General features: G+C 62.0%; 1 protein-coding gene across 1 annotated transcript in view; it reads right to left on the bottom strand.

Moving 5' to 3' along the window:
- Positions 1-96: 96 nt before the first annotated feature.
- The window catches only part of Rgs12 (regulator of G protein signaling 12), a 78,927-nt gene continuing 53,862 nt past the window's right edge, over positions 97-25,161 (bottom strand). The window contains 14 exon segments of the mRNA XM_033758927.1: positions 97-1,190; positions 5,352-5,840; positions 7,005-7,158; positions 7,392-7,462; positions 8,505-8,601; positions 9,759-9,885; positions 10,284-10,357; positions 10,633-10,827; positions 12,052-12,128; positions 13,603-13,756; positions 13,992-14,171; positions 14,698-14,841; positions 15,358-15,450; positions 15,913-16,082. Coding sequence (XP_033614818.1) covers positions 985-1,190; positions 5,352-5,840; positions 7,005-7,158; positions 7,392-7,462; positions 8,505-8,601; positions 9,759-9,885; positions 10,284-10,357; positions 10,633-10,827; positions 12,052-12,128; positions 13,603-13,756; positions 13,992-14,171; positions 14,698-14,841; positions 15,358-15,450; positions 15,913-16,082 — 2,231 coding nt within the window. The 3' untranslated portion in view covers positions 97-984.

Here is a 25,161-nt window from a genome sequence, read left to right as displayed (position 1 = left end):
GGGCATGGGCTCAGCATGGAGCTGTCTTGCTGGGTACCTGAACCTTCACTCTCTGGACCTCCACTCTCCTCTGCCAGGGTGGGGACCATGTACCCAGCTGGGCACAGTGATGCTGGGGGCACAGTGGTGCTGGACATAGTGAGTCCTAAACACAGTGGTGCTGGGGGCCCAGTGGTCCTGGGGCAGTGGTGCTGGGCTCACGGTGCTGGTACGGGCTCCATACACAGGGGTGCTGGTCTCCTGTACCCCATTCTGATGTCCTCCACACCTAGGGTAGAACTGTCCAGCGGCCTTGCTGGCCCCAGAGCCGCTTCTTGGTGCCAGACCCTACTGTGCCTGGTGATGGCCAACGGTGCCCTCCATGGGCTCCCGCACCTGGGCGGACTCTGCCCCTAACCTGACTCGCTGTACCCAGGCTCTGCCCAGGGCCAGCCCACACTGTGCCCGCTCTGCCAATGACTTTCACTCAGGCCGCTGTCACCCTCCAGGCCTTCCAGATGCCCTCCAGATGAAGCCGAGGGCAGGGGACATGGGCACAGGGACAGAGGTCCCCTCGGCCTCAGTGGAGGGGACCACCATGCCCATGGAGGACAGCCCTTGCCCAAGCACCGCAGCAGGTCCCCAAGAGGAGTGGGATGTGGCCTGTGTCAGGCTGGGAGCCAGCAGGGCTGGGGGGCCCGATGGCACCTCTGTTCCTGCACACCTGGGGTCCTGGGTGCGGGCACCACTGCCAACAGCCCCTCCTGGGCCAACCCCATGTCCCGGCGCTCAGCACGAGACCCAGCAGTGTCCTCAAAAGCTTTATTGGGGGGCATCTAGGTTCCAGGGGCAGTGCAGGGCTGGCAGGGGATAAGGTCACCCATCCTCCCCATGGCTCACAGGATGTGGCTGACAAACCTCCTCCAGAGAGCAACGATTGGGGCCCCACTGGGGTCTGAGTGAGGTACGGCCAGGCCAGGCCAGGCCAGCCTGGGAAGGACAGCTTCAGACGAAGGTGGCATGGTGGGCACTGGGCCGCGCCTGGGTGGGGATGCCAGGCCCAAGGCTCTGGCCAGAAAGGTCTGACTCTTGGCCCCCAAATGGCCTCAGCCTCCCAGGGCCTGGCCACACGCCGGGTGCCACGCCAGCAACAAGGTCCACGTCGAAGATCCTGTTGACCGGGAGGCCTCGGCTGCTGTGGACCTCGCCTCCTGTCACAGGGAGGAGAGAAGCTGTCACCCCTGGCCCAGTCCTGGCACCCCAACTGTACCGGGGTCCCTGGCCTGGGCCAGAGAGACCTTGGCATTGCCGAGCACAAGGTGGCCAGGGTGCTGGGAGACCCCACACAGGACCAGGCCAGAGCCACACACCACAGCCTTTCCCAGCCCTGCAGCTCCTGGTCTTGGGGGTCTCTCCAGCCTCAGGGTAGCTGTTCCTGGGCTGGGGCCCTGCCCAGCATGACCCAGGGACAGAGCAGGGCTCCGGCTCAAAGCAGAAGGGAAAAGCACTGGGGTGCAGCAGCCTCCAGCAACCCCCCTCACCCAGCTCAGCACCCCACTGCAGCTCAGGGACAGACTGGCTACCTGCTGAGGCCCTGGCACCTCATCCTCCCACCCCGTGTGACCCTCATTTCTCCAAGGCACCATCAGTGCCCCCAGTCCTGGTCCTTCGCCTGTCCAGCTGCCTGGGGTCCTCTCCCTCAGGGAGCCCCACCTCTGCCCCTTTGACACTAACCCTCCCCAAGGTGCCTGGGGCCCAGCTGCCATCTCCGGCCTCACTTTACCCAGCTGCCAAGGTTGGTATCCCTCATGGACAGACCTCCCCTGTCCCCCATGGCGACAAGGCCTGGAGACGGCCAGGGAGTGAGGGAGGCCTGGCCCATCACCCTCTCAGGATGCCCTGCCCAGTCTTACAGCGCTGGGGCTCAGCCCCCTCAGCCCTAGACAGCTGGAGTACTTGGGACAGTGAGGACGGTGTGAGGATGGGGCAGCTTCTGCAGGGGCCACGGAAATCACAGGGACCAGGGCCATGGCCCAGGACCTCCTGCCTGCCTGGCCAGTCTTGCTTGAGCGCATGGGAGCAGCATGACTGTACCACCCAAGCCCTGTGCCCGGTGCCCTACCAACCCATCCTCTGTGGGACCACCCGGGTTGGGTCCTTCAGCCACCCAGCCCCTTGTGGAGACTCTGCTCAGGGCTGGACTGGGTCAGCATGGTGCCACCCCGGCCCCGCCCCACCCAGTGCCTCGCCTGTCCTCAAGGCCCCAGGCTCACAGGAACCCTGGACGTGCAGGCCTGGCCCTGCAGGGCACGGCTGTCCATGGACTCCAGCCCTGCTGCATACGGGGATGCAGCCTCTCCCTGAATCCTCCCTGTGCTCCAGCCTCTGCACGGCCTAACCCTGCCCTGCCCTGCCCTCTGCGGGGCCAGGACACCTGCGCATGGGGAGCCCAAGAGAGCTGGAGGCCAGGGCCCTGCCACCACCCACCCCAGCCTTCCACAGAGGCCCGGAGCTCCCCAGCCCAGCTCCCTGGGCACCGAGGTCATGGCCGCCTTCCCCAGGGCCCAGCTCAGGAAGGGGCGGGGCTGGGTCAAAGGGCCTCAAACAGTGGCAGGGTCCATGACCCAGTGCGGCAGTGTGCCAGACAGGGACCAGGGAGGTGAGGGGCACCGCAGAACAAGGTGGCACGCTGGCAGGCCGGGGGGCAAGGGGCTGGGAGCAGGTCAGGGAGGGGCCGGCCACCCAGCTGGACACGAGGGAGGGAAGGTGGGATATGTTGGGGGCACAGAGGGGGGGTTCATCCCAGACATCCACAGGGATAACCATGAGGAGGGCCAGCCTCCCAAGAGCCACTCCAGGACCTGACACACCCTCTGGGGCCCCGGCAGTGGGACATGGGGACAGGAGGCCTCCGGGCTCAGCCTCAGCCTGGCCAAGGCCTCGTCAGCCTCTTCTCAGCTGAGCCCCGACCTGGCCTCCAGGGGCCTTGTGAGCCAGGCCCCGGAGGGCTAAGGACGGCTCTGCCAGGGGCCTGGGGTCTGGGAGAGGAGGGCAGCAGACACCCATGCCCCTGGGCACTCGAGTGTGGGGCCCGGCAGGGCCACCGAGGGCAGCACCCCACCTCTGGAGGAGATGAGCCGGCTACAGGCCCCGGGGCCAGGCCACAAGGGCATAGGGACTCACACAGGTGGCCCTCAGTCCCAAGATGGTCAGTGGAAACCAAAGGCTGGGACTGCCCACGGAGGACACCGTCCTGGGGATGAAGGTTCCAGCTCCCGGGCCCTGGGGCGCCTCTGTCCTCTGTGCCATCCAGAAGAGCACTTCCAGCCAGGGCTGAAGACCTCAGCTGCCCAAGGCCACAGTCCACAGGCCGGGCCACACTTGGGGCTTTCCCTACCACAGGTGACTTGGATGTTTATGCCAAGATACAAACACACACCACAGAGACGCCCACACAGCACTGAAACCTGGGCTCTTGGGAAGGGCTCTGGCCCAGCTTTTTTCTCAAGAGCCACCTGGAGCAGTCGTGAGCCGGTGGGAGGTGCCCCGTGTCCGGGCCCCACGAGGAGTCTCGGCCTCACAGCCAGGCGGCTCCCACGTAGCGGACCCGGCCATCTCCGTGGTGTTTCTCACCCGGGACGACGGCAGCGGTGGCCACTGCGTCACTGGGAAGTGTTTCAGGGCAGCCACGAGAGTCGGGGAGCAGCTGAGAGGGGCTGAGAGGGGTGCTGCCCCAGAGCGGGAGTCAGTGTTCAGAGAGAGTCGCCACCGCCAGGGTGCTGACAGACGGCCAAACAGACTGCCGGACAGACAGCCAGACGGGCGCCCGCAGCACACAGGAGCCTCAAGCACTCACTGAGGGGCCAGCGCCTCCGGGAAGCCCGCAGGGCACAGGCTGAGGAGCCATCGCCTGCTCGGGACGGCCTTTGTACCAGCGCCACTTCGTCAGGCCGCAGCAGGGAGGCTGCCCCGGGTCACCGCATGGTCTGCTCACCCCCGGTGCAGCTGCCACGAGGCCGAGGGTGAGCAGGGGGCTCCGCGCCTGTGGGCAGCTCTGCTGCTGGCCGAGGGACACGCAGGCAGCCATGGGCTCCCGGCTCCGGTGCTGCGAAAGAAGGGCCAGGCGAGGAGAGCCAGGGCCTCCGTGCTTGGGGCAGAGGAGCCCGGCCGAGCCGCGTTCCAACCGCTCCTGGGGGCCAGGACAGGGACTGGACGGGGGCAGAGTTGGCCACCGGCTCCCTGGCACCCAGCTGCACTTGGCTCACACGCAAGGGCCTGAGAAGCCGGTGGAGTGAATGGGTTATTGTTCAAAGCCAGTATATTTAGGTAAACTCAAAGTGTATACGACTTTCCCTAGATTAAAGAAAGTGGAACTGTAGTTTTCTAAAGGAGAAACACATTTTCAAATGAAGAAGAGAAGAGTTTGAAGCAGTCCAGTGAGAGACGAGAGTTTATTACTGTTGGAAGAACAGACGGAAGACACAGGTAGAAACCACACACAGGCAGCTGCACAGGCGCGGAGGACAGCGTGGCAACCAGGCCACCACAGTGGCCACCCGCTGCCCGTGGCCGTGCCTGCGAAAGTGCCCGGGGTGTACAGATACAGGGAACACGCATCAGAGCAGCTGCCCAGCCCTCTGAGGTCCCAGGACCCATCCTGAGCCTCACACCCCAGAGGCAGGGGCCCGGTCACAGCCTGACACCGGGTGCGTGCGCCCCCCACGCCGGAAGGAGCCTGTGCGGAAAGGCGCTCGCCTCCCCGGGGGCAGCCCAGCCTCGTGCCAGCTGCCAACCCTCCCGTCCAGGCTGGATGCTGGGACTCTGCTGTCCACCGCCACACACGCTGAATGTCACCGCTCCACCCCACCGCCAGCTGTGCTAAGGGAAGTGGGTACCCTGAGGTGGTGGTGCCTGCCCAGGGCCCAGGCCGTGGTGGGCACGCGCGGGGTGGTCGCATTGGGACCACGGTCCTCCGCAGGCTGCAGGGCTGGGCTGGCTTGCTCAAGACAAACACTGTTTTTGCTACCTTGAGACTGAAACACTAAAGATGCCAGCTGTGCAGGTTTAGGAGAACACCCACACCCACAGAAAGCCCGGCCACACTCGGGTGTCCTTGAGCCCCACCTCCTGGGTCCCGGGCACTGCAGGGGCTGCTCCACACCAAGAACCTCAGGGACCCACTCCAGGGGAGCCCCAGCTGCCATCCAGCCCTCCTCCCGTGGAGGCACCAAGGCCGTCACACACCAGAGGAGGCAGTGCCCCCAGAGAGCGCTGGTGGAGCTGCTCACCACGCTGTGTCCTCCCTGAACACCAAGTGCCCGCACCGTGGGTGCTGGGCAGGGCAGGGGTACAGGGTCAGAACCCGGCGGTACCTGGTCTCGGAGGCCCCAGTGCATCTTGGGGACTGGGGGGCGGCGGCAGCAACGTGCTGTTGGGGCTGCTGATGTCCCCCTCCCCCACCAGGGTCAGGTCGGCCCCCGACTCGTCCTCCGTCTGGATGCCCCCGGCCTCGACTTCCCGAGACTGCCTCCTCCAGACCTGCGTGATGCCCGCCTGCACCTTCTGCCCAGGGGGGGTGGCCCCAGGAGGCCCCGGAGGACTGTGCTCCGAGCTGGGGCTCTGGGCTGAGCCAGGGCTGGTGGCTGGGCTGTCACTGGTCAGGGCCACCTTCTCCCGGCCGTGGCCTGTGGGTTCAGTTCTCTTGCTAGGGCCCTGGGTAGAGCCTGGGCTACAGAGGGCAAGTTCCATGGAGCCGGGAGGTAAGCGGAGGAACTCGGGCAACACCAGGTCCTCCTTGCTTAGCAGCCCACGTTGGTCATCTGCTCTGTTGCTCTGAGCTTTGGAAATGAGCTCAAAAAACTCTGTTGGAAGAAAACCGACACATCCCACATTTCAGTCACACAACGCCCAGCACAGCAGGACACTCGCCCAGGGAGCGCCTGCCTGGCATCACCGCGCCAAGCTGTGCTGCACCCCAGCCCCCACCCCGTTCCTGCACAGCCGACCCGACCCTGTGTGGGAAACACCAGCTCCACAATGCCCTCAGCCACTCTGCAAAGTCCAGGCGTGGAAGCTCAAAGCCCCCATCCACAGGTGAGGGGCATGGTGCCCGGCAGAGTGCTGCCGGGTCCGGGGCCTTTGTGGCCACCTCATCCCTTTGCACCTGAGTGCGGGCTCCTCTGAGGACCAGGCCAGAGAGACAGCCAGGCAAGGGTGCTGGCACCAGACTCAGACCCACCTCTGCCCGGGGCACGTCCGCCTACCTCTGTTGTCCCCCTGGGGCAGAGACCAGGCCCCCACCAGGCCCTGGAGGCCCGCATACAGCCCGTTCACCCCGGGTCTGCAGCGCCCTTCTCTTCCTTGGCCTGGGCCTGTCACGGTCGCTCAAGTTCCCCCTTCGAGCAGAGGCCTCTGAGCCCAGCTTCTTCTCCAATGAAACGGAACCACCCAGAGTCTAAAACCCTGATTCCAGGGGTCCTCAGAAACACGCGTGTCCAGGGCACGCCCTACTCCTGCTGGTGGACAAGCCCTCTGTCTGGCAGGGCTCCCTGAACTGTGGTTCGGCCGGTGAGCAGCAGCCACCCACGCGGACTCCCGTTCAGTCCCTGTCCCTGTCTTTGTCACGAGTTCTTGCCAGAAAAACAGGCCCACTGTGGGCCCTCCTCTTCTCAGGCTCTGGTGCCCTACGGCCTCCTAGGCACAGCCCAGCCCTGCCAGCCTGGGGCCCACCTTCCCTCTCTGCCTGGTGGGACCTTCTGAAGTGGGCACCCTGTAGCTAATGTCTGCCCACACACTGGGCCAGCTCATGTCAGGGGTCGGGCTGTGGGCGGAAGTGAGGCTGGCTCCGGGTCCCTGGGGTCTCCAGGCTGTGTGGGGGCCTGGTCTTGGGCCAGACAGGGTTTTGGCAAAGCTGTACCAGGAGCCTCAGAGTGGCAGGGACCGCAGCTGCCAGCTGTGGACAGGGCAGAGTGGAAACTGGTAGTGCTTTTACTGAAAAATGTGGAAGTTTTAAAAAGTACACATACCCTCTGCTTCGTCCAAATTAATTTTCTGATATTTTTTTTTCCCAATCTTTGCAATAGATTCTTCTCTCTTTGAAAGCCGGGGATCCCTAGCATTTTTTCCGTTTTCTCCTTTTATTTTAATAGAATTAGACTTGCCTAGTGTTCTTTCCTCTCCCTGCATCAGAAGGAAAGCCACAGCTCTACTCGCATTCTGACACAGGACAGCACTCCACACATCAGTCAGACAGAGGCCCCACAGACACAGGACGCGAACGCGGGACTGGCACGCACCGAGAAAACCAACTGCAGCGACACAGGACCGAGGACGGCCACCCCGGGGCAGAGCAGGCAGGGCGGGACGAACAGGACCAGGGCAGACAGGGACAGGGACAGGCGTGAGGGGATTACCATAGCTGAGTGGTTTCTGGCACCGGAGCTGGAGGCTGTGCTGGGTTTGGCCGGGGTGCCCTTCTGCTTATCTGTGGGTGCCGAACACAACGGGGTGAGCTGCGACCTGAGGCACTCCCGGCACTGTGCCTGAGGCAGAGCTGTGCAGGGCCCCGGGTGTTGCCCTGCCTAACGCTGGGTGGGTGCACAGCCCACAGCTGAGGCTCACCATGGGCCCTGCCCACGCCCACGCCCACGGAGGCACAGGGGCACGGCGGCTGCTCCATCAGCTAGCTGCGTGTTCTGTAGGAGCAGTGGTGAGAACTCACCTCCACGGCCACTGGCCTGCGTGTTCTGTGGGAAGGGGAGACCTCGCGAGTCCTGGGGCACCGACCCTAATGAGCCCTTCCCCACCCCCCACCACCCAGGGTTTCGGTGCTGCTCCCTGCACAGCACGGGCTCCCTGTGTGCACCCACCACAGCTCCGCCCAGGACTCATCTGCCTGCAGGCACTCGGGGCCAAGCCTGCCAGGCCCTGGACCTGGTCCCTCCACCTGGACAGTCCATTGGGCTGCATCTGGCAGCAGCCAGAAACAAGACTTGCCCTGTGTGGACGCAGTGCCACTCGAGGACCCTGTGCCAATACTCTGAAGAGGGGCACAGGTTCCTGAGGTGCTGGGGAGGAGCAGGGCTGAGTGGGCACCCAGCACCCAAGGACAGGGCTGTCACAGCAATGCACCAGGCGGTAAAGGGCTGAGTCACCGAGTCGCCAAGCCGAGGGCAGCAGAGCAGCCACACCCAGCACCCCATGCCCACCACTGTGCTCAAGGCCCACTTCCCCAAAGGGACAGCTCCGGGCCCTATCAGCAAATGAAGAACCAGCAGTGGCCCTGGTCCTGTAGTGACTCAGGTCCCCAGGAAGAGGGCGCCTCCATGCATTGTTCAGCTGAAGCTATCACCTTCCCACAGCTGAGAAGGGCACCCAAGCACTCTTCCATGACAGGGGCAGGCCCACCCAGCAGGAGACACACCCCATGAAGGGTCCAAGGCATGTGAGGGGTCCAGGCCCCTGCAGACGCCCACGGTATTAATGAGACAGCACTGCCCGTGCCCAGTGACACGCCGTCCACTCACCTCTGCCTCTGGTAGGGTCCCTCTCCTCTAGGACGACACGCTGTCCGTCAAGGCTCGATATTGGAGCACCAAGGTCCAGGGGATCCTTCTCTCCACTCTAGGGCAGAGATGATATGCTGAGGACATTGCCAGACGGGAGCTTTCTGGATGGTTGGCCCACGGCCCTCCGACCTTTCCACTCGTGACTCGAGGTGGGCAAAGGGACTCTTGGCACCACAGGTGGGCCATCTGCACACAGGTGTGACTCCACACTCAGTCGGCTATGAACGCCGCTGTGATCTTGGTGCCAGCTGACCTCGCCAGGTCCCTGAACACCGGCGCCACAGGGTGCCCGAGCAACTGGGGTGAGTGGGTGGACCCGAGCCACCCTCTGCTAGAGAACCTCACTATTCATGACAGCAGCCACTGAGCAGAAGAGACCCCAGCGTGCGGTAGGCATTCAAACTCCTGGTCCCTATGGAGGGCAGACCGCCAACAGGGGAGGGACTGGGCCACAGTGTACTGCCCACTGGAGGACGGTGCAGGCTGCTCCCTGCGGAAGGGCAGGGTCTTCCCTGAGAGCTGCCATTCACTGGCCAATGGGCCCTGACCCCCAGCCAGCCCTTCTGCTTTTTGTTGTACAAACAGGGAAACTGAGGCATGGGTCCAAGCAATTGCTTCTGCTCTCGGCAGAGCGCAGGAGAGGGGCACCCAGGAGCCCTGCAGAGTTCGGATGTGATGGGGCCTGCGGCAGGGAAGCAGCCTCAGGTCATCCTGGGACTGGGGTCTGCGAATGGCTGAACAAGAGGGAGAAGGTTCCTCTTGTTCTCAGCAAAGCTGCTAGGCAACTCTGAGGCCAGGCTCAGAGAGACTGAGCACACTAGAAATACTCAGAAACAGCCCCCAAAAGGCAATGAAGGCGGTGTTGGGCAGACGCGGAGCCCCAAACCACTGTGCCCCAGTCCACGCAGCCCAGCTGCCAGCCTCAGTGTCCATGGGACAGACTGGGCCCTGCCTGTGCTGGCCTCATCCCCTCATTCTGGAGGGAGCAGCCCTGCCAGCCTGCAGAAGCTGCTTGGGGCATTTCTGGGACTGAAGGGAGGGGAGGCTGGGCGGCTAAGGCCGGGCACACCCACAGCCGGGGTGAGCTGGCTGCTTCCCCTCCAGATTCTCTGGAGCAGAACCAGAACGACCCAGGTACAGACTGGTGGCCATACTTCCTGCTCCTCGGAACAACGACCGCCCCGCCACTCGCGCACAGTGGCTGCCACTCACCAGCCTCACCAGGAGGCGGCCCAGGTCCAGGCCGTACTTAGCCACAACCGGCCGCAGCACCTCCGTGACAGGTTTGGTGGGCTTGGCCTTGAGCCCCACGGAGCGGTTGATCGGAACAAGGTCCAGCCTGGGGGCGTGAACACATCCAGAGACCCCACATCTGAGGCGTCCAGAGACCCCAGGACAGAGCACAGACGCACATGCAGCCCACCCTGCCGCAGGTGTGAGCTCCTGCCCCGGAGCGGTGCCCAGCTGGCTAGTAGTGGAGCTTGGCAGAGCAGGGGACATGGACCTGGAGACAACTATGGGCAGAGCGGCAGGCAGCCTGGCCACAGCCAGGTGTCCCCCTTCCCGCTGTGGTCTTAAGGGGAGGTGGCTGCTCTGGGGCAGGAGGAGACACTCTTGTCTGACCCCCAACCCTCCGCCAGGTACCGGGGAGTCACCGACAACCTCATTCCCTGGGGAGGTGCAGAGGCCACAAAGAGGACCGGTCTAGGAAGGGCCCGGAGTGCGAGGTTCTCTCACCGAAACAAAGTGCGCTTCTCCAGACGCAGGTCCCTGGATGCCAGGATGCTGCTGTCCTGCTGCAGCACTAGGGGCTTGGGAACAGAGACGGGTTAGAATAGGCGGACAGGCCCCGAGGTGCAGAACCGTTGCAGTGGCAAACAGCTGTGCAGAGCCAAAGAGCAGCTTCAAAAATAGCCATGCAGGAGAGTGCCGCGCGTCTCCAGACACCAGCCCAGGGCCAGCTCGGCCCGCACCCAGTAGCACCGCCCCATCCGAGACCCCCCTCCGAGACCTGGCCCCTGAGGCAGCCCAGGAGGGCAGCGTGGCACCAACAGGTGTGAGGCTGCACTCCTCCGAGGGCCCATACCTTGTCCCCGCCCACCAGGAAGAGGTCCACTGCTGCCCCGTTGATGCCGTGCCGTTCGCAGAGGCCAGACAGGATCTCTTTGATGGAGAAGCCCGACCTGACGGCCACCACGCAGGATGTCCCGTCTGGAAGGTGGATGCAGCAGTGCTTGACAGCCTTGTCCCTCTCGGGCACCAGGGTCCTGCAGGCCTCTGGCTGCGGGCAGGGAGACAGGCAGCCGTGGTGTCACAGGGCGCGGACGCCTCCTGGGGAAGAGGCAGCCAGCCTGGCTCTATCACAACACCTGCCTGTGCCCCTGCAGCTCCTCGCAAGCTCAAGCCCCGGGGCCCACTGACACTTCACAGCGAGCTGGCCTCACCGGAGGGCAGTGGGCACTCTGAACCATGGGCATGTGGGGCACAGCCCTTGTGGGAGCAGGGTCACCATCCTGCAGGCAGAGGCCATGTGGGGAGTCTCCAACCCACGAGGACAAGCGCCAAAGCCAAGCGGACTGTCCTCCTGGGTCCCGCCATTAGGTGTAGGTCCCCTCTGCCAGCAGGGCCCTGCAGATGTCTAGGAAACACCGGCAGGGTGGAGACCGCTGAGAAGGCCCCAGCTACTCCCTTCCCTATACACGTGAGGCTCCCTGAGGGCCGGGTTCTGTCCCTGCACTGGAACCCGAGCTGATGGGGCCACGCCGCTAGCCAACCTAGGCCTCCAGGGCCTCTGTGCTTGCTGGCTCCTGGTCCCTGAGACCACTGTGGGAACAGAACTAGGCAGGTGTGCAGGATGCAGACGCCTGGCCCAGCCACAGCCACCCAAGGGCAGACAGGACAGGCAGGACCACCAAGACAGCCCACTGACCCCGGGCACAGCGCAAGGACAAGGTTTCCTTGCACCAATCCACTGGGCTTGGGGCCATCAAACGGCGGCAGCTGGCGAGGGCGCGGCAAGCCCTGAAGCTCTCCCCACTCTTGCTGCTTAGCAGAAGAAAAACCCACACTCACTGCCACTCGGCACTTCTAAAGCACAGGACAGAGCAACCACACTGACCACACCCGAGTGCCCATGGGGCCACCCCACAAAGCTCCTGCCCACGTGGGCGGGAGTGGCAGGACACAGAGCAGGCAGCATGTGGCTGCAGGTTGGGGTGCCAACCATGGGACGGTGGAGTGAGGGGACGTCCAGACAGTGACAGCAGGACAAATCAGCTGCCTTCCGAGCATTCCGTTTGCTCTGGGTGGGAGTTTAACCAAGTCAGAACCAAAGGGTTTCAGAACTAAAACAGGCTGATTTGGGTCCCCAAGCAGCACCCCCGCACCCCGAAGCTCCGCGCTCCTGGGGGGCCCAGGCTGAGCCATGTGTGCACACCGCTGCTGCGCCCATGTGAGGAGACCAATGCTGGGCTGGCCTCTGGGACAAGGAGGGGTGGCCACTCACCAGGTCCAGGCTCCCTGTGGAGGATACGGAGCCCTGGGACTCCCGGCGGCACAAGCCTCCATTGGCAGGAAGGGCATCTTCATGGGGAGAAACAGAGGCGTGGATGAACGGAAGCCACAGCTGCACTTTTCCTCACTAAACACGAAATTCCAACTCCCAGCCTTCTACCCTCTCCAGCCCCACACACGGGAAGGACAGAAGAGGACCAGACCCGGGGAGCCCAAGGCTGCACCAGGTCGCACTGGGTGGAGTCAAACACACTCTTCTAATCTCAGAGGTCAAGGCCAGGCTCAGCCCTTGTGTGCTGCCCACTGCCACCTGGCTTTGGCTGGCCTGGCGCATGGCAGCTGCTTCTCAGATAGCAGCGGGCACGTGTACAGGGTGGATCTACCTTCCTGCCACACCACACACCACTTTCATCCAAGTGCAGTTCCAGGACCTGAAGGGAACTGTCCCCGGGACGGGAGCGGCCCAGCCTGCTGCCACTGCTCACCAGGTGGACACATGGCATGGTTTCTTCCCTGAAAGCCCCGGCAGAGGGCGCCAGCAGGCTGTGGTGCGAAACCGTCCTACCACAAGCCAGGGCTGCGTATCAGCAGGAAACCTGACAGCCCAACTCCCAGGCAGGCCATGGCTCTGGGGACAGCAGGGCCAGAGGACAGGAGGGCAGAGGTACCAGTCGTCCCAGGGGCTCCCCAGATCACTGGCCCACCCCAAGGAAGAGGTCCCCAGGCTCCATCCAGGCAGGCTCAGCCCCAGGCTGAATCAGAAAGTCTGCCATCAGAATCTGTTCTTTCCAGACGGCTCTGCGACCACCAGGTGCAGACCTGGATGGGGCATGGGCCTCTCTCCCGGCCCCTCTGAGCACCGGGTCTGTGCCTCAGGGTGCCTCTTGCTGGGGCAATTCCACTATCTCCCTCTGCCTTCACTGTGAAACTAACCCTGGAACAGGAGCAGGAGCAGGAGCAGGGCCTGGCCACGTGCCTCTAGAACCATCCTGGGTTGGGGCACTCGGCTATGGCCGCTACTCAACACAGTGGACACCAAGCACAGGGACACAGCTTCAGGGAGGACCCTCACTCCTCAAGACGACCCTTCCAGTGCAAACCTCCAGGGAGAAATGCTCCGTCCTCCTGGGTGTGCAGCACCAGCTCCACAGTATGGCCCCAGAGCACAGCTCCATGCCGCCAGACAAGAGCAAGGCTAGCAGCGGCCCCAGTCCCAGACCCCTTTCTTAGGCCGCACAGGACAGACTGCGTCACCTGTCACGGAGCACCCAGGACGACAGCACCCAGATTCACAACAGAAATCACGCTGGAAGGCACCTGCCACCTTCAGTGTGCTGACACAGAGAAGCACGCTCCCTGCGCAGACCTAGACAGAGCCAGGGGAGCCCGCGGCCGCCAGGGCATGGGCAGCGGCTCCCGAGCTCCTTCTGCGCGTTCCCAATCTCTGGCCAAGGAGCCTCATGCCAGGAAGCAGGTGGGGAATATGGACAGCAGGCGCCACCTGTCCCCAGGGTCCAACGCCCAGCCCTCGACCCCTATGCACCCTGGGCCTGGTCGCTGGGCTCCTTCTTCTTCTGGGACCGCCCTGTGCTTCTGCTCCGTGACCAGGAGAAGAAGGCCCCTTTACGTTTCCTCTCGCTGTCCTCGTCCCCCGCGTCTTCATTCAGGGATCTTCCAGACTTCGATTTCCCGCTCAGCTGTTAGCAAGTGGAACCCCAGTGAGGCCATGTGAAGCTGTCCCAGTACCACGCGCCACAGCCGAGAGGCAATCGGTGTGCCTGTGTGAGCTGAACAGGCCCCTCAACAGGCCGAGGGCACAGCGTACACCATAGCCAGGTGTCCTCGTCCCCCACAGGGCCCGCACTGTCACCAAGGAGACGGTGCTAGGGACCCACAGCCGGCCCAGCCCCAACCGAAGCCCCAGCCCCAAACCTTTTTGGGTGTGGATGCGCTGGAGTGATCAGAGCCGATGCTGTGCTTGGAGGCTGGGCTGCTGGGCACCTGGTGGGCATCCGGGAGAGCACGGCCCTCCACCTCTGCCAGGATGCACTCCTGGTACAGCTGTGACTTCAGAAAGCGGGTGTAGCTGTCAAACTTCATCAGGTTGAAAATCTGGGAAGCCAGCGTGACACACTATGGTCACAGAGGCACAAGGACAGCCGCCCGTGGGGTCCACGAGCCGGGGCCAGGTACCAAAGGCCTGGCTTTAGAAGGGTATCGCTTCAACCACCGCCCATGGGCCCTGGAGGCACCCGGTGCCTCTCTCCAGCAGCCTTTAAATCTTGCTCTTTCTCTGACCAAGCAGCCCTCCCTGTATCACCCTTAAAAGGAACAGACGCTGAGCCAGGCGTGGTGGCACACGCCCGTAATCCCAGCACTCAAGAAACTGAGGCAGGAGCACTGCCAGGAGTTCAAGGTCTGCCTGGGCTACATAGTGAGACACTGTCTTAAAAAAAACAAAACACAGATCCTGGCAATTACGTAAAGCTGGCATCGTGAGCAGACTCAACTGCGGACTTCCACCCGTGGAGACCCTCGCAGGCAGGCCGAGGCCGGTTGGCCCCGCTTCGTCAAGGCCCCGGGAATGTCATTTCCCTCAAACACGCACGTGTTCAGCGGGAACTACAGCCACACACACCTGCAGCTGCTGCTCCTTGAACATGTCGGGGTGTGGTGCATTGAGGATGTCATCCGCCAGCTGGGCCTGGCTGTCGATGTTGACTGGGGTGGTAGCTTTGCTGCACAGGAACTTGCTGAAAATCTCCCGGGCCCTGCAGGAGAGCTGCAGGTGCAGAGGTCTGAGCTGCCCTGCCTGTTGCCTGTGCGGTCACTGTGGAGGCCCCGCCTCGCCCCAGACATCTGGCCCACGCTGCTGGCTAGCATGCACCAACAAGAGCTCCAGCCAGTGGGAAGCCCGGAACTGCTCCCTCCCTGTGCCCAAACGGCCACGACAGGCGCCAGCAGAGCGGTGCTGTCCCACGCACCCCGGGCCGGCCACAGGGGTCACCATGCAGCCCGGGACAGCGAGGGCTTGGGCCATGGTCCCTCCTCGAAAGCCCACACCCAGTGGGACCCGTCTGCTGATGAGAGCTGCATGCCTCCGGCATTTACACCACTATGTTTAGCAGAACTAAATATCACACATATTTAAATTTTTACTCTGAAAAAGAAATGACCTTTTTCGGATGGCATGGAAATATCTCCCATCAGCTGCTCTCACTGCGCTGGGCAGGAGCCCCAGGCCACCGACCCCTCCACCCATCCGCCGCCTCCACAGCCCGCCTGCTGGCAAGCTCACCTCTTTCTTGTCGTGTGCGGGAACATGATTGAAATATTCACAGGCCTGCCAGAACAGAATGTTTTCCTCGCTGAATTCCTTCCTTAGAAAGTCCTATGAGGGACACCACAAGGTGAGCGGCACCCTGCGTGTGCGGTCCTGACTCCGGCGTGGGAGGGAGGCACCTTCCTGCACTTCCCTAACCTTCCCACCACGGAGACCCAGCCCCAACACCTCCCAGCGACCACCGCAGACCGTGACAGGTGAAACAAATCCACATGGCACCCGAGGGACCACTTCCCGGCACCACGGCTGGGCCGTCCTAATGCTGGCTATGGTGGGTGCAGCTGGCGTCTAGCACGACCAGGAGCTGCGCACTCCCCGCTGCAGAGGTCCTTGGGCAGGGGAGCCCTGAGGGCGTGGGGTGGGGGGCAGCAGAGGGCAGGGCCAAGCGAGCCCCCAGGGCCCCTCGAGCAGGCGCTGGGACAAGGGACACCTGTCCGGGGCTGTGCCGGCCTGCAGAGCGACACAAGCCTCCAGGGCATGGGTCCCCCTCGGGCAGCTCTGCCCACTCACAGAGAAGTAGCGGACGCCCACAGGGTCCTGCAGCAGGCGCTCGAAGGACACAGCCCAGCTGGCGACCCTCCTCTCGCGCAGGCGCCGGCAGCTCTGCACGCTGGGGAGGCTGGCATTGCTGCTCAGGCTGTTGCTGCTCACACAGTCCTTCAGCTCGGTGCCCGGCAGCTCTGTGGACAGCACAGACACCCCTGCAGCCCGGCTCCTCCAGAAGGGCTCCTCGCCCCGGAGGCCGGCCTGCCTCCAGCCCTGCCCCTCCACGCCACTCGGACAATGACACACACCACACCTGGGCCTGCCCAGGACAGACACAGCCCGTGCGGCCACACACACGCTTGCTCACACATGCGCACGCCCTCATGCACACCTGCCCAGCTGAAAGGGCAAATGATCAGCACAGGATGAGCAAGCGAGGCAACTGCCCACAAACGTGACTGTGCACACAGAGCAGCAGGACGAGACACACAGCAGCCCTTCAGACAAAGCCCCGGATGGGACAGGACAGGGTGTGAGTGGATGGAACCCATCGCAGGAGAGGCCCTGCGAATGCCCAGGCCCCGCAGAATGCTGTGCTCTACTCTGTGACTTGAGCGCTTTTCTTCATGCAGCAGCCTCCCAGTGGGAACACCAGACGTGTGTCCAAATGCATGGCTCTAACATGTGTCACCTGCTGACCCGCTGCGACCTGAGCGGGAAGGAGAGGTGCAGGGAGCCCCGTCACCCTTGACTTGAGCGCTTTTCTTCATGCAGCAGCCTCCCAGTGGGAACACCAGACGTGTGTCCAAATGCATGGCTCTAACATGTGTCACCTGCTGACCCGCTGCGACCTGAGCGGAAAGGAGAGGTGCAGGGAGCCCCCCGTCACCCGGTCCACTGGAGGGAGCAGTGTGGTGGTGTCCCCACCCCCGGAGAAGCTGGGCCCCAAGGAGGATGCAGGCCAGTGTGTGCAGTTCTGGCAGGATGCGTCTCTCATCCTAAGAGGTGACCCTCCGGTGACCCCTGGGCCCTGAGCCCCAGCCAGCCAACAGCTGGGGAGACAAGGCAGGCACCACCCTGGCACCGTGCAGCCCGGCGAAGGTGACCCTTGTGCTAGCCAGCATCTCACAGCTCCTTATGAGAAGCTGCTGTTGCACATGTTCCTCTCCCCTCTGGCTCCTTCCTCCGTCCCGAGTACCAAGCACACCTGGCCCACTGCTGGCCTGCAGGAGACCATCCGGCTGCCATTTGGCCGAGGCCCAAGGACAGGGCTCTGGGGATTGTGAATGGGCTCGAGCTGCAGACCAGCCACTGAAGTGTCCTTGCAGGAAAGGAAACTGGGAAACAGTCGAGGAGGCCAGGACGTGGGGCAGAGTCACCCTGAAACTTTCCACCAGTGCTGTCCGCAGGGCACTGGGAACGCCCGCTGGGCCGCCAGGACTCAGTCCTTGGGGTCTGTGCTGCAGTCAGCAACTGTGTTTGGCAGCAGCTACTTAAAGCTCAACCAGGATTCAGATTCAAAAAAGAAGGGAAAGTCAGAGGAGCCACATAATTTACAGTGCTACAGGAAAAAAAAGACTGGCAAGCCATTATATAACGTCCCTGAATTCACACAAGTTCTGCTCTGAACCCACCATTCTGTCCATGCTATTTTTAAAGCAAACACTGACTGAGCAACAGCCACCGACTCTCCAGAAGACACAAGGCAGACCCATGGCCGGGCTCGGGCGCACGGCTCCCCCTGCCCAGGAGAGGCTGAGCTTGCCACAGGGGACTTGTGTGCGAAGGCAGCAGCCAGTGTAGCCAGCCCTGCTGGGGACCAAGGAGCCCACAGGGCCACCGCTGCCATCAGCAACTCTGCCACCACATCCCCCGTGCCTTCCAGAAGATCCCCAGGACCCAGCCCCATAGGGAAAGCTCTCTGATCTATGCATGTGAGGCACAGAACACACTCACAAGCAACAAGTGCCTCTCTCAGGTCCCTCACCAGGGCTGGACTCTGACACCTCGACCCACTCCCTCAGGGTCACTTTCCATCAGGCTTGGGCAGGCTGGGGCCAGCTCCTGCGGAGAACTGGACACAAGCCGAAGCTCAAGCCGGGAGAGCAGCCACTGCTGCCCCAGACTGCCACCCACAGGGCCAGGGGAGAGTTCTGGGTCTCGGCAAAGCCAGCTGCACCCCAGGATGGAAGACAGCCCAGGGAGAGACCCTCAGTGCTCACCACAGAGCTAGGACCATGGGAACCGGAACCAGACTACATCTGGAAAAGTCCAGCTGGACTCCTTCCCTTAACACCTACGCCCTAATGATTTAAATGTAAAAAAAGAAATTCGAGAACTACCTCAAGCACCTGGGAGGTTTCTTAAATTCCCAAGTGAGGAATATCCCAGAGGGAAACAGAGCGCAGATCCGAATCACACAGCACGTGCTCAGGCCAAGGAGAGACAAGAAGCTGGGAGGCAGGTGCGGAATGCACAGACTGACGGGCCTCCTCTCTGGTAAGGTTGCCTACATGAAGGGGGAGAAAGCCAAATAACCGGAAGGAGGCAGAAGGGCAGTACAGCCTTCGTTAAGCAGAACTGGGCCCTGGAACAGGTGGATACAAGGTCAACCTCACTGGCTCCACACCTCCTGAGCCTCCTGGCTGACTGAGATCAGGGGCTCAGGGCATCGGAACAACGAGGCCCCCACCAAGCTGATCATCCCCATGGAAACAGCGATCAAAATGCACATGCGGGGGCCCCAGAACCCTAGGCTGGCATTTAAAGCACATGTCCCTGAAGGCAGCCAGGGTGAAGCTCAGGACTTCCGAACCCCCAGGGGGTCTCAAGCACTAACGCTGGCTCACCACAGAGTGGGCACCATGCGAGGCGCAGAGCCAGGGGTCCCCCTTCTGTCTGAATCCCACCCTCCAAGCGTTCTGATGTTTAAGAGTAAGACCATGTGAAATCTGCACAAAGGACCAGGGGCCAGTGGTGCCCAACCCCATGCCGTTGCTATGAAGCTCTGGAAGAGGCCACACACTTCTCCGCCAGCTCTTCCCCGGGGAGACCCCAACCCCAAACCCTGCACGTCTGGGCTTCTGCCTGCCCCCAGCCCAAGGCCAGCCACCTGGGGCAGCCCTGGCTCCTACCCACTGCTGACCACAGGAGGCAGCGCGTCTGTGGACTGAGTGAGTGAACACTGATTGAATGTCAGAGAAAGATGACCTCTATGCGGACTAAACTCATTCTTAGAAGAGTTGCAGATACCAAGGACTTCATGAAACTCACACATCAATATCAACAGCTTCCGAGTCTAAGCGAGATGCTTTACCATGATTGAAAAGGCAATCAGCTGAGGCCCAGTGTGCCAGGCTCCGCCAGCCACCGGTGTCCCTGCACTGCAAAATCGCACAGCTGCCCAGGTGCAGGTCAGCCTGGCACTCAGGTGTCCTGGGCACGGAGGTCACATAGAGGGGGCCCAGTCCCCAGAAGACACAGCCTCAGGCACGCAGCCAGGATGACAGGGGAGAGCACGGGGTGCAGGGACCCGCTGAAGCGACACATTAGAGAAGCAAGGGGACAGCCACTTCAGCGGCAAGCGGGCCACCTCCCAGACAGGGGGTGAGGCCGTGGTGCCAGGTGTGCCAACTAATGCAGGTGGGAGCAGCTGCCACCCTTGACACCTAAGACTCAGCTCTGCCTATGTGCAGCCGAGGGGCCGCTGGAGACTCCTTTCTGAGGCTGGGGGCCCGTGGGGATGCTGCCCATGAAGACAGTCACACCTGAGGCCCACACACGCGTCACACTGGGCGGGCGGAGGTGGCACTGGCTCCGTGGCAGTGGCCACACAGAACTCTTCCAGCAGAAGAGCTCCTTCAGACAAAATCTGCACCCAAGACTTGAGGGAAAGAGAACATGAGAGTAGAAGGCCCCCTACGGAGCTGAGGCAGGAGCAGGAGGCACTCGACTGGCGTCCAAACCTTGACACCCCTGCTGGGCGGTACCACACACACAGAACCCACGTCCCCCTCCACATACACGTGAGCACGTGCCCCCAGACCACAGTGTGCACAGAGCTGTTCCCACGTGGAGAGCAGCACACATGGAGGCCCAGTGCCATGGCCCGGCTCATGGAGGCAGTCGGATTCCATGCAGACCATGGCTCCGCCCTGGACGCCAGGCCAGGCCAGGAGGCAGCACTGCCCACCAGAGTCACCTGCAGACCCTCAGGGTTAAGCATTTGGGGAAAACCACGCTCTGTCCTAAACCCAAGAAGAAAAGACACGTGGAAACACCGTCACCTAGGCCAGTGACGTCAAGCCTTGTAGAGCTTTCCGTGACACAAACAGCCACTGTGGCACACGTGCCACGGGTCCCACCACTGCCCAGGTGAACACTTTGCTAGCTTCAGCCTTTGATGGGGGCTTTTCTCTCATTTGGCCATGTGAGTCACAGAAATGCTGTCCGCACAAGAAAAGTCTCCTTCTCTCCCTTTTTCTTTCTCTCTCTTCTCTTTTTGAGGTGCTAGGGAACCCCAGGACTCATGCACATGAAGCAACTGCTTTGCCAGAAAATTTCAGAACTCTATTTCAGGCCTGCTGAAAACCGGAAGCGCTGCCATCCCGTGTTGGGGTGGTCTCATGAGTTAGGGTGAGTTTCAGCAGCCCGAGAGGAGAGCCTGCAATGCTTCTGGAACACGGACCACGGCCCTCCCGTCCCACTCAGGCTCCACTCCCAGCCACACAGCACATACCTGAGGACCTCACAGTCAGCCTGCCCTGACAACCATGACAAGGTGACAGACGGACGAGGGACTTTACCTGGGTACAGCCGATAAGAGCCACTGTGATGCCATCTAACCAAATACTTCCAACCATTCACCGCAAACCACCCCTCTGAATCCATACCCGGGTCAGCCGCTCAGCCCGGGCGGCCCCGGGCAAAGGCTTGGACCACACCCGCGGGCCTTGTTCCTTAGCTCAGCCTTCCCGGGGGACAAGAACTGCAGCTTCCACAGGGCCCCAGCACCTGCTGGACAAAGGCAGCCCTGACCCTCCTTGGGTGCTTGGAGAGGGGAGAGGAGCCGGGGCGGGCACAAAGCCTCAGAGCATGCGTGCATAATTCACGAGCCTGCCCATGCTGCAGAGCCAGCCTGAATTATTCACGTCGGGCGGCACAGCCAGTGACCACGTTCAGCCTGCAGGCCTGTGTGCTGGGGACAAGGCCCCTTTCAGCATCTTGTTCTTTATTAAAGTAGCAAAGAAAGGAAAAGTAAGTACTTAGGCCCTGTTAAAACAATCACGAGGCTTCTGAACTTATTTCCCATGTATCTTAACTTCACGAAGTCTGAATCCTGTAAACAGAAAACCCTACCTCTTCACCGGAACGCACCTGTATCCAGTTACGTCAGAAGCGACTGGACCAAGCCGAAACACTCACAAAGGAAAATGTGCCCCCAGTGATGAGAGCCGCGCAGCCTGCAGGGCCAGCACGTCTCGGGAAGGAGCGGCTGCCCCGGGCACGAGCAGGGCAGGGCCCGGGGGTGTCCAGGGTCAGGAAACCACATCTGTGGCGACCCGACAAGCCCCTTAGATGCCCCCCAACGGAAGGCCACGGCTGTGTCCAAATAAAGCTGCCTCCCCAAGCTGGCAGGGCCCAAACAGAGCTCGAGGACACAGTCTGCTGACCACACTAGGTGAACGCGGACACCGCTCACCTGCCCTTGTGCATCAGCGCCGCTCTGCTGAAAAGGTGTCACCACGTCAGCACTTCCTGTCCAGGAAGGCCCTGCACGGAGTCTGAAGGAGCCCCCTTCTACGCAGACACACTCACTGACCCCCAGCTTTGCAAGGCGCATGCGGTGCAGGAGGTGGGCAGAGCAGAGGCTTCCCCCGGCCCTGGGCCTCACCCTGGCTGGAGCCTGGCAGAAGCGTCGTGGGACTGTACGACCCCAGAGCACAGGTGTAAGGTCACTGGGCTGCCAGCACTCCACGTAGGCCCTGAGCCCAGGTCACCAGAACCAGGGTGAATGGGGCACAGGAGATGCGATGCCACCGCAGCCCCAAGGCCCCTTCCCAGTGAGTGCCATGCCACCGCCTCCCCCACAGACACAACATCAGAAGAGCGGGGACAGCACCCCACTCCCATCCGGGCCGTGCAAGTCTGTTCCCCCATGGTTCTCCCCAGGGCTGGAAGCCACACGTCGGGGCCCAGGCACACGGGACGAGGACCAAGCGGCACCAGCTGGGCTGAGGGGGCCCAGCCCTTTATGGAAAAGGTCTTGCTCCTCATCACCGACTCCTGGCTCTCAGCCTCCCCCACTGGCTTCTCCTGCACTTGCTCTTGCTCTGTTCTCAGCTGGACGCTGTATAACAAAGGACCCATCATTAGCTCTTGGCTCTACACCCCACAGGCACCCCACAGCCCCCCAGGCCTCCTGCCAGCAGGCCCTTGTGTCCTGTGAAGCCCCACGTGCACTGTGCCACTGCGTCCTCTGACAGAAGAGCAAAGACAGAAACCCATGGCCAATGAGTCGTTCTGTGAGTCTGGGCAGGCTGCTGAGGGACAGAGCCAGGAGGGGACACTGGCACCTCCAGTGCCACCCGACAGCTGGGCACGTGCTCCCCTCCCAAGCCAGGAGCTCCCAGCCCCTTCTTTCTTGGGTGCCCCCTCATCCACCCAACCACAGCACCTAGAAAGTCACCAAGGCCCACGGCCCACAGGATTGCCAGACAGAGCCTCCCAACCTGGAGTTCAGGGTCTGACTCTGGTTCCTTTGTCATCTATCCATCTATCTGTCCACCGATCCATCCATCCATGTCTGTCTATCTATCTACCTTTGTGGTACTTGGGATTGAAACCAGAACCCAACACTAAGTTGTATCCTCAGCCTTTTATTTTTAATTTTTACTTTGAGTCAGGGCCTCATTAAGTTGCCCAGGCTGGGCTCAAACTTGCCATCCTCCTGCCTCAACCTTCTAGAGTGCTGGATGCAGGTGCGGCACCAGACCTGGCTACAGTTCCTTTTTAAGTAAAAGACCTAAGTCATGCCTTGCTGAGCTATACAGCTGCTACCGCTCTGCAGCACCCGTACCAGTGCTCCAGGAACCTGCTCAGTGCACAGCAGCAGACCTTGCAAACGCCTGCACGAAGGCCACACCTAGCAAAACGTGGCTCTGGGAGAACGGAGTGAGGCTCCACGCTGTGCCAACTGCCCAACATCGGAGCCTCGTCAGGGCCTAAGCACTAGGTCGCAGCAGAGCTGCCTGTGTAACAAGAAGCATCCCCTGCTGCCCTCCTGGGCCCACTGGGGCTCCAGCACCACTGACTGCATGGAACACAGTTGTCGCAAGACCTCAGCACAGCCTCACCCTGCCCCTCACTGGGCGACGCTGGGGGAGCGGCAAGGCCACCTCCCAACTCCCACAGGACAGGCAGCCCAGGCCCGCTGTGCCACTCCTTCCGAGGACTGAGCGAGATGCGCCTCAGCATGGGGCCGAGAAGCCACAGGTCAGGTGGGAACAGGATGAAGGTGGCGTAAGCCACAGCTTCCCAGAGCTCCCTGGGCCCTCTTGGCCCTGGTGCCCCCAGCACTTCCCAGCTAGCATGGAGGAGCAGGCTGGGCAGTTCTTGGAACGCCTGCTCAGCCGCACACCCCTGACAGCAGCACCCCAGCCCGCAGCAAAGCCCAGCCCGGGGCAGGAAAGCAACTCAGGCCTCCCTGAGGCGGTACCCGAACCGCGGGTCCACAGCCATCCTGGCAGAGCCAGCAAGACAAGCGCTCCATGCCTGCATGCACCAGCCCTTCTGGGCGCAAATGCCATGCAGATGGGGCAGACGCCAGCAGAGCCTGCAAGACAGCATGAGTGGGCAGGACGCAGAAGAAAAGGGCCAGCATGGGAAGTGTCGCGGGGGCCGAGACCGCCGACTCTCACTCGTCACCCTGCCCTCTCAGAACTCCAGGCTCGGAGCCACCAGCCGGGACCGGGATGACTGGGGGTCCACAGGTGGCGCCTGACCACAGAGTCCCAGACGCTGCGGAAAGGGAGGCACAGGTTTGCAGAGAGAGCCCCATGGGTCCCCTCACCAGGCTGGCTTGCACTGAAGAGAACCTGAGGTGTCCTTACATGGGTAAGCTCTTAGCGCTCAGCGGCACACACCATGGACCACTGCCCCTGACATAGCTCCCTTGTGAAGGGGAGACTGCCGGGGGGCCCGGCCCTGCCACAGAGGTCGGGAGGTGGAGACAGCGCCCAGGATTCTGAGAGCTGTGCACTCAGGCGCAGTGAGGGGAGCCGGGGAGGGTGGAGCGCAGGAGAGAACAAAGCCACAGAGGACCACAGGACAGGCTCCTGCAGCCAGGGTAGCAGCGGAGCCCAGCTTTAGATGAACTTTAGATGTTGGCGGCACGAAGAGACAGAGCAGACCCACTTCAGGCACCAGGTGACAACTGAGGCACCACGCGGCCTGGACCTTCTGAGATGGCTACGCCTCCCCCACAGCAGAGTCACATGTCAAGTGCAGCCTGAGCACAGACTCCTGGTACCAAACAGCCACGCTTAAAAGCCAGGGCAGGGCCTGGGCTCCCAGCACCCTGTGCCTACTGGGTCCAAGTCCCCACCCACAGCCCCAGGCTGGCTCTCAGAGTGGGCAGGGACCTTCCTGCATCTGAAGCCATAAAATATTTTCTCCTTTTAAAACTGTAAATATGAGTCTAAAGTCTCCATCACTACCCAGAGTCCCGGTCCTATGCGCAGAGAGAACCCTCCGTGTTAACGTGCTGCCTGCCTCTCAGCATATCCACGCTTTGTCCTCCTGCCAGGCCGGGCCTGTCTGGACAGCCACGCATCATCTCGTGAGCTCCGGAGCCCTCGTAGCTGGAAAGTAACACCCACTGTTAATAAGGACTCGGAGCTGCTTCCTTTCTGTCCCTTAGCATCGCTGGACCCACACAGTGTAGAACAGTCACAGTCATTCCCGGCTGGAGAGAAGCCCCACAGCCGACTGGGCACAGCACGGACGGGCCAAGCCAGCGCTGCTCCTCTGCCATCCAACAGACCTGGCCTGCCTGCGACAGTCCTCCCCGAAGTGAGGCTCACACAAGGCAGGGGTCTGCTGTTGTCCACTGTGTGCGCCCAGTGCCCACGGCTTTTAGAAGTGGAGACTTAAAAAAAAATACTGTTAATGAATGGAGTCCCGAAAGGAAAATGCCTAATGTCGAATTATCCTTGCATTCCTTACATAAACCACACTTCTTAGGAGACTTCATTATCTTTTTTTTTTTTTTTT

The sequence above is a fragment of the Fukomys damarensis genome, unplaced genomic scaffold (genome assembly GCF_012274545.1).
Source record: "Fukomys damarensis isolate Sample0158 unplaced genomic scaffold, DMR_v1.0_HiC HiC_scaffold_35, whole genome shotgun sequence".
Lineage (NCBI taxonomy): Eukaryota > Metazoa > Chordata > Mammalia > Rodentia > Bathyergidae > Fukomys > Fukomys damarensis.
The sequence above is the reverse complement of the archived record's forward strand: the minus strand, read 5'-3'. Positions and strand labels throughout refer to the sequence as shown.